The sequence below is a fragment of the Pinus tabuliformis genome, chromosome 9 (genome assembly GCF_031772625.1).
Source record: "Pinus tabuliformis cultivar Carrire ecotype Pingquan chromosome 9, CPIR1, whole genome shotgun sequence".
Taxonomy (NCBI): domain Eukaryota; kingdom Viridiplantae; phylum Streptophyta; class Pinopsida; order Pinales; family Pinaceae; genus Pinus; species Pinus tabuliformis.
In genome coordinates this window covers 969,078,356-969,086,983 of record NC_142307.1, presented here as the reverse complement: position 1 = coordinate 969,086,983, position 8,628 = coordinate 969,078,356, and the positions used below count along the sequence as shown (strand labels likewise).

Sequence of the window (8,628 nt, the reverse complement as noted above, 5' to 3'; positions counted from 1 at the left end):
AGCTTGTTCTTTCTCAGTTCTTTTTAGCATTGAACTGATAGATGGCTGTGAACCAGGTGTGGTTTGAGGAACAAAAAATGATGTGGCAGCTACGGATTGGTTGATGCTGCAGTAGAACCAGTGCCACTTCCTTCAGCTGACCTTTTTACTGTCTAGTCTGGTCTAAATTTTCCAATGCTCTCATGGCTCTTTGGATGAGTTCAGGATTTGTATTTGTACAAGGCCCCACATCTTTTCCAGGGATTTGTGCAAGGTGATACTTCAACCTGTACACCCCTCCAGACATAGGGTGGCCACACAACTTGCAACTCAAGTTTAGTCTATCATTCAGAGCATTAGGTTCACCATATTCCTAGAAAGGATCCAATTTCCTTGGCATATTTGTTTTTGAACTTTGAAGTTGCAAACTTGAATGGTGTTTCGGTGCAGTTGTGAACCTATGGGAAAATAAGGATTACAATTTAGTATTTACAAAATTACAAGTTACAAATTTACAATTTAGTATTTTAATTTTTAAATTTTTACATTGTACAATGAAAACCCAAGTTACCCAACCAAAAACAACCATTCCAAAGTTCAAACACAAGTTACCCAACCATTCCAAACCCAAGTTACCCAACCAAATGGCAAAAACAATGAAAAATAACATAAACAATGTTTAAAAACAATGAAAAAAAAAAAATTGGCTCCCATAGTCATACCAAGTTACCCAACCAAAAACAATGAAGAAATACAAAAACAATATTTGAAAACAATGAAAACAAAAAAAAATTGGTGCCCATACCAAGTTACCCAACCAAAAACAATGAAAAAATACAAAAACAATGTTTTTAAACAATGAAAACAAAAAAAATTGATCCACATACCGTTTCTATGGAGAAATCGGTGGTTTCGTCTTGATTTTCTCCTCTGAGCACTTTGATTAGCTTCAAACCTCTCCAGCTTAGTCTCCCAGCTCTCCTCTGCCCTCCGCGCGCGACTGTCCAAATGAATTCATAAAAAAAACCAAAAAAAACTATATAAAACCTCGCTGCTGCGAAGCCCCGCGATTTTTTCGGTTTTTATCGCGATAAATTCGAATTTATCGCGATAATTTCATAAAAATCGTGCAAAAAAAATTACCTGCGATAAATTCGTATAAAAATCGCGATATTTTCGGCTTATCGAAAAAATCGCGATAAAACGATAAAATCGCGATTTTATCGCGATTTTCACAACACTGGCTTGGACCTCTGAGGTCAGTTCATGAGACTTTATTTTTTGAGCTTGACCTATATACTTTCCTTGAAGTTTGTAACCTAATTCTAGCCAACGTGAGGCTACCATCTGTGGCTGGGCATTGAGGTAATTTTTTGGATTCTTTTGAGGTTAGGTCCAAGGTTGATCATTGGCATCTCTGTATAGAATATTGTCTGTAACTGACTCTTGTAGTAAGGACAGAAATAAGTGAAACTAAGGATAATATTCTGAGCATTTTAATGGGCTATTTACAATGATGCATCATCAGTCTTTGTCAAAGGTGTGTTGGTACAGGAATTGAGAACACATTCTGAAAATCATATTTGAATCATACCTAACAGAGATCTGATGTAAACCAGTGTTATCTTCTGGGGCAATATATCTGACCTGTAGCAGAGAAATAAGGCGTCAACAATACAACTAACTTTGGTCTTGATCAAACAGAGGCACAACATTGACAATAGATATAATAAGGTCCACACTGCACAACTATTAGAAGTATCTCAAGGGTTGATTCTTGACTAAATCTGAGGCCATCTCAAGGCAAATCTTAAGTTGCATAGAAATTATCTTAAGACAACATTAAGGGTTTGAACTTTGAAGGTATGAACTTATTGCTAATTGATCAGATAGTATTTGACTGAATCATTATGACATGTGCCTTAGACTGTATAAGCCTTCTTACTGAGTACACTTCTTGGGGTTACTACTTGTATGGTTGATGCCATGTGTGCATGCCACTCATGTCTTATGTGGATGAGAGAGGTTGTCAGTGATAGTTTGTATGCTACCATTACTACTAATGCCATGTGAAACAGAAAGTGAGGAGTATGGTAAAAGAACTAAGAGAGGTTGCTGCTAGACTGTCCTAGTAAATTTGTATGATTGAGTCTTAACTGAGCTGGTATGTTGCAGAGAGCACATTGATGTCGTGTATACTGGTTGCTATGTATTGCTAGGGTTTGAAAAATGAATGAGTTGTTTGCAAAGCCTTGTATTAATGGATGTGAACCAGCCATGGGATATATGTGGCAGAAAATGAGAGTTTGATATGTATTAGTGAGATTGTGATGTCGTAAGGACAGATTATATTGGTTGACCAGAGAGATGCAACTATTGTTGAGTTAGGGTTTGACAAAAACTGTTGAACAGTGTTATTGGCCTGTGTGGATAGCTGATGAATGCCAGGCTCTATAATGCTACTAACTTGCTTGTTGAACCAGGGTTATATTGCTGGATGTTTGATGACAGGTTGATGGAACTTGAGCAGAGAAGCTAGGGTTTGATGTACATATTGAGCAGAGATTGTATTATAGTTTGTTTTTGTATTAATATTAAGCAAAGGTGGATCTAGTCTGAAAATTGTGAAATGTGGTCCACTGTGATGAGTGGAAGGTTGGATCCTTTAGGGCAACTCGTAGCTTGCTGATTCAAGGTCGTTGGGTGGTGCAAGGTGAAGAGTGGAGTCTCCTTCAGGTTGGAGCCTAAGAAAACTTCGGGGCGACATGGTGGTGCTAGGGCAAGTTGGAGCCTGTGCAGGGTGTTGGAGCATCCTTTTAGTCGGAGCTAATAAAACCAGGGCATTGGAGCATCCTTTCGGTTGGAGTTGGTAAATTAGGGCATTGGAGTGTTCTTCCAGCTGGAGTTGGTATATCAGTAAGTTGTAGCTTTCTTCAGGTTGGAGCTTGTAAACTAGGGGGTTGGAGCCTCCTTCAGTTGATGCCGAAAATCTTGGAAGTTGGAGCTTCCCATTGATGTAAATTTTGAAGACCTATACTAATAAACTTTTGATGTTTTTTTCTCTAGGAAGGTTTCCAACTAAAAATCTCATGCTAACTGTCTTTGATATTATGCATTGTTGAATGGTGTTGCTAATTATGTTTTGATTTAACGCTAATGTTAATTAATGCTCTGAAGATTAAAATTAACTAATTGAAGTGAAATATTGATTCACCCCCCTCTCACTATTTCCAACAATGCAAACTTTGTTTTTAGTGTTTAGCTCATTAGAGAGCCTCTTGACAAACTCAACATGGAGGAAATGCATTGTACCCATTTCATAATGGTTTTTTCCATATGAAGGCATCGCTTGAAAGGAGGACAATGCTCTGAAGGAGGCAATGAAGGAGAGAATAGGATGCCATAATAGATGCCTACATTGATGCATCATTATTAGAAAAGGTGATGTAGCAAGAACAGAGCTCAGGTCTTGAGAAAGGGATGCCCGTGTAACAGAGAACTAAGGTTGATGCTATTGGGAGAAGGGCTTGAGGCAGAGGTTAAAATTTGCATCTTAGTAGATGTTGAAATTTGAAATAGTAAATTAAAAATACTCAAAAATAGTAAAGAGGGACAGGTCAACGACTTGGTCATCATTATCTAAAGTCAACTGATAAAGCTGCAAATGAACAATGGACAGTGAAAAGTAAAATCAGCTAAAAGGAATCAACATCAAATGAGCATCAAGGAGTCAATGCCATTGATTGGTCGTCTACATTCATTTGTTGTACGAAGGCATTAGGACCATCATTGTGAGTGTTACTACCTGAGTCAGTCGCTCTGATGAGTAACCAAGACAAACCATCCCTCACACTTATCTTAACATTAAATGCTAAATGACTTGTAAATGTCAAATGGGAGAGATGCACAGGTAAAGGTGTATTATTTTTAGTAATTTACCAAGTCTTTTTTTTTTCTTTTAATTTTTTAATATAATTTTTATTTATTTACTTTAACCTATTTTTTTTATGTTCTTATATATTTTGTAAAAAGGAAGATTTTTCAAAATGCATGTTGCTTTTTGGGAGAGGGTGCCAACAAGGCCCTTTTGTGAAATGCATCTCACTTCTTGGGAGGGGGTGCCCACAGGCCCCTTTTGGCAAAATGTATCTCACTTTTCAGCAGGGTGTGCTGACAAGTCCCCCTTTTGTAAAACACATTCTGCAACTTGCCGAAACTTTTCAAAGTAGTTTGGATAGCAAGTTTTATATTCCTTTATTCATGTGGTCAGTAGTTGGGGTAGAAAGTTAAGGGCACATTTGGTCATTTTTTAAGCATTAGTATGTTTTTCTGGAATTTCATCGTTGCTGAATTCAAACATGAAGTGACTTAGATACTGTCTTTGCTTGTTTTTTTCGCATGCTTGCTTTACTTGCATCCTATGATATTGCTTTATGTTCTTGATTATTTTTTGACAATTATTTGTGGTGATCAATACGATAAAGAAAGGACTCCTATCATTGAAATATTTTGCCAGCTGCACTTAGTATTGTATGTTTAAACTTTAAAGGAAATCATCACCTATTATAAGTCAATATTCAAATCTCCTACTTTGTTGGCATGCATATGTCCTCTATAACATTATACTGTGGTTTTGGTTAATAGGTCACTTTCATGTCTGTATTGAGTCATTTAATAAAGGACTGTATTGTGTCAACTATTTGCTGTGGGCATAGACTAGTGTATATACTATAATCTAATTGGTTTAGTCTCCCTGTGTGCAGCTTGTGTTAGTGCGATCCCTATTGTTGATGACAATGGTTCCTTGCTGGATATATATGCTAGAAGGTAAGGACTTTACATCTTTTGCTGTCTTTCTACCCCAGGGAATAGCTATTGGAAGAAAATCATCATTGATGCTACATGCTGTTTTGTGGAAAGGTCTTAAGCTTATTATAAATGATAGTTGAAAAATACTTTTCTAGTAGAAGAAATGACTAAGATAATTGTGTAGTCAAAGAAGGTAGGGTTATTTTTCTTTGCTTCATAGGTATGTTTTATTTCCTCATTGGATCTCCTTGCTTATGCCCAAATTCCTGTTCCATTTTTGGGTGCTTACATGTTACAGTGACGTTACAGCTCTGGCAAAAGACAAAATGTATGTACGAGTGAGGCTTAATGAATTGACCATTCACAGGGTAATTTACTTATATCTCACTGCAATTTAGACCAAATGACTTGAGAATCTACTTCCATGGATTGTTGTTACTTGTTTGATAAAGTGCTAAAATGTTACAGAACCTATTCAGAATATTTTGAAGTGATGAAGTGTTATAATGCCATATGTTTTTCCTACTGAACTGTTGATACTAAATACTAAAAAATAAACAAACTAAAACAAAAAAAAAGAAAACTGAGAAACAAATCAGTTATCAGTTAAAGAGATAATTGCCCCATCTTTGCCTGAAATGTCTTATAGAAACCTTTATGTATTGATTTGGTAGTCAGCATCTCCCGGAATCTGAACAGTCAAATAGAGTATGCAGATAGAGTCACCCAGCCTCGTGTATGGTTTTGTGTGATTTACTTTTCACTTGTAATAATCTATTACCTGAAAAAGGGGCTTTAGATGAAAATGGACAAATTTAGCTTTAGTCATCAGTGACAGCGAGGGAATCATTATGTCTGTATATACCTCCATAGAAAACATGCACATGAATCTTCAATGAAATTCTGAAATAGGTTGGAATCGGCAGTCTTGCAGCAAATTTGGGGACACCGATGATTGGACTTATTTGTTGTTTTGAATTTGAATAAGATGAAAAACCATTCTTCATCTTACTTAAGTTTTAATTGGTTTCAAAGCACTAAAGATTGCCTTGAGACAATATGCTTTATTGTGTTTCTCTAATAATTTGGTGAAACCGAGTTTGTTTTGTTTTGGAGAATTCTGAACAGCTAGTATCCAGTGGCTTTAAGACATGCTTCTTTATTGAATCCTCTTCTTGTTTAGTATTGACTTGTTCTGTATGAGAGTTTCCAAACAGCTGGAAGGCATTGGAATTTAGTATATTTAATTTTTAATACTTAAGTTGAAATTCAGCTGTCTTTGCAGATTCAAGAAATTTAGGTGTTTTGAAATCATGGTGAACTGTAGTCAAATCTCTTTACAGCAATTACCAGGAAATGTGTCACTCCTGATAACCTAATGCACATAGGTTCAGGTTGTTGGTAAATTGCAGTACATTTTAAATATCCACTGTAATTGTGAATTCTATAATGATGTCATAGTCAGTATGCTTGTCTGGAACTTGGGTACAGATAAAAATTTATATGAACTGAATAATTCTTAGTTGGAAAACTGAAACACTTGTCTGTGGTCACTAGACTTGCTATGCACAAGATTAGAACGCAGCATATTGTCTTATGGTAGTGCGCTTAGTTTTCTTTCAATTGTTTTGAAATTTTTTTATAGACAATTATTTGTTTGCAGTTGTGAAACCCATTACCTCCAATCTCTCGAAGACAACCATTTAAAAGAAATTCCTAGATTGGAGGGAAATGTTTATTATTACTTTTTTCCCTTTACCTTACTTAACTAGTGCTCACATGGTAATGCCACGTTTTATTGATACAACTATGTTGTTTGAGAATAACCCTCCAATACATAAATGTACTAGCTAATATTTAGGATCTGTTTTAGAGTGTAGATAGTTTATGCTATGTGCTGTCAATAATTTTGAGTATCGTAGCTGTAGGTTTAAGAGAAAGTATAGGGTACTTTCTTAGTGTAGAGATTGGAGTCTTCCAGAAAGACTGTAGTACTGTGTATGTGTATAAATATAAGTATGTGTGAAAAAGGCTGTGTTTAATATTTTTGCATAGCTCTTTCTGGTGTATTACTGCAACTTCTATGCGTCTCTCATTATTAGTTATGGTATCAGAGCTGGTCAGGGTGTGACCTCCTCATGGAAGTGCCCAGGGAAATGAGAGCATGTGAGAGCTGATAACAAGAGTAGATTTCTGTAGGTATTGAGGATAGGTTAGGTTTAGTTGGGAGAATTGGTTGTTAGCGTTGTTGGAAATAGTGAGAGGAGGGTGAATCAATATTTCTTTTCAATTAGTTAATTTTAACTTGACAGAGCATTAATTATCATTACATTAAGTCAAAAGAGAAATTAGTAACACCATTCAACAATGCACAATATTCAAGACAGTACACAAGAGATTTTAGGTGGAAACCCTTTTGGGAGAAAAACCACCGAATGCTTCTTAATATAGGTCTTCAAAATTTAAATTAATAGGAATCTCGAACTTGCAAGATTTTTAGCATCAACTAAAGGAGGCTCCAACCCCTTGGTTTACAGGCTCCAACCTAAAGGAAGCCCCACTCCCTGATTTAGCAGCTCCAACTTGAAGGACGCTCCAAAGCTCTGATTTACCAGCTCCAACTGGAAGGACGCTCCAACGCCCTGATTTACCAGCTCCAACTGGAAGGACGTTCCAACGCGTTTTGTTAGCTCTGACTAAAAGGATGCTCCAGCACCTTGCACAAGCTCCAACCTGCCCTAGCACCACCATGTTGCCTGTTGAAAATATAACTAGTTTCGGTCTTCATAATTGTTGTACTCATTTCAATATGTATCCTATGTAACGAACAAAAGAAGAAAAAGAAAAAGTTATTATTATTAAAGCATGGGTTTCATGCTTCTTATTGATGGTCTTCTAGGTAAAAGCATGTTCTTCATGCTTCTAGGGTTTGTTAGGTCTTAGGATTTATTGTCATGAGTTAAAGGAGTCAACATCATGTTTATAAGACCCTTTTGGGCAAAATGTAATTGGAAAAGGAATTATTTTTGAGTCTAGAAAGTCCTGGAAACTCCAAAAGTACAAGTCGGCTTTGGCAGTTACAAGTCGGCCTAAAGGAGGGAATTCGACCCCTTGGAAAGGCTATATAAAGGAGCAATTTGACTTGATTTAGCACTGACTCACCAAGAAGTTTGATCTCAAGAGAAAAGTTTCGATCTAGGGCAAGAAGAGGTAAGGAAGAAGGAGTGAAGGTCCAGAAGACAAAGAAAAATCTGTTTTTGGGCTCTCTCTCTCACACCTGCGAAAACTAGGGTTTCTGCAACTACAAAAGAGTTCGAAATTGCAGATCTGATTTGCATTAGGACAAAGTGCAGTCTCTTGTTGCTGGAAGGAAGAATTACCGTATAGTGACCTCATTAACCTTGGATGGAGCTGTCTTGTTGAAGGAAGGTCTCAAGAGGAGGTTGGGTTAGGGTTTCTGCAACAACTTCAAGGGCCGAAGTCACAAGTTGAAGAAGCAATATTGAAGTTAGGAGGTCGAAGTTGTAGTTTGAAGCTGGTTGGTGCTAGATCAAGGAAAGACTTGTTGGAAGGGCTGACTTGGTACTTGGAGAAGGACTTGGTATAGGATTGGGTCTTTGTTGCCCTAGTTGGGAGCCTAATTTTTGTGTCCTTTGTTGTTGTTGTTGTTTTCTGTTCTTAATATTTGTTTGATGAAAAGATCTAAATAAAGAACTTAAGAAGAATAACAAAGTTCACAAACAAGTATTAAGGTTAAGGAAAATTGTATAATAAGCTGCCACCTTGAATTTTCCAACATGGTATCAGAGCTAAGGTGAACAAGAAGGCAACTAGAAGGAT

At 36.7% G+C, this 8,628-nt stretch overlaps 1 protein-coding gene across 1 annotated transcript in view; it reads left to right on the top strand.

Moving 5' to 3' along the window:
• The window catches only part of LOC149151952 (sucrose nonfermenting 4-like protein), a 472,173-nt gene that overhangs the window by 420,900 nt on the left and 42,645 nt on the right, over window positions 1-8,628 (top strand). The window contains exons 10-11 of the mRNA XM_089444377.1: window positions 4,743-4,806; window positions 5,087-5,156. Of these exons, the coding sequence (XP_089300503.1) occupies window positions 4,743-4,806; window positions 5,087-5,156 (134 nt within the window). The remainder of the gene's footprint in view (window positions 1-4,742; window positions 4,807-5,086; window positions 5,157-8,628) is intronic.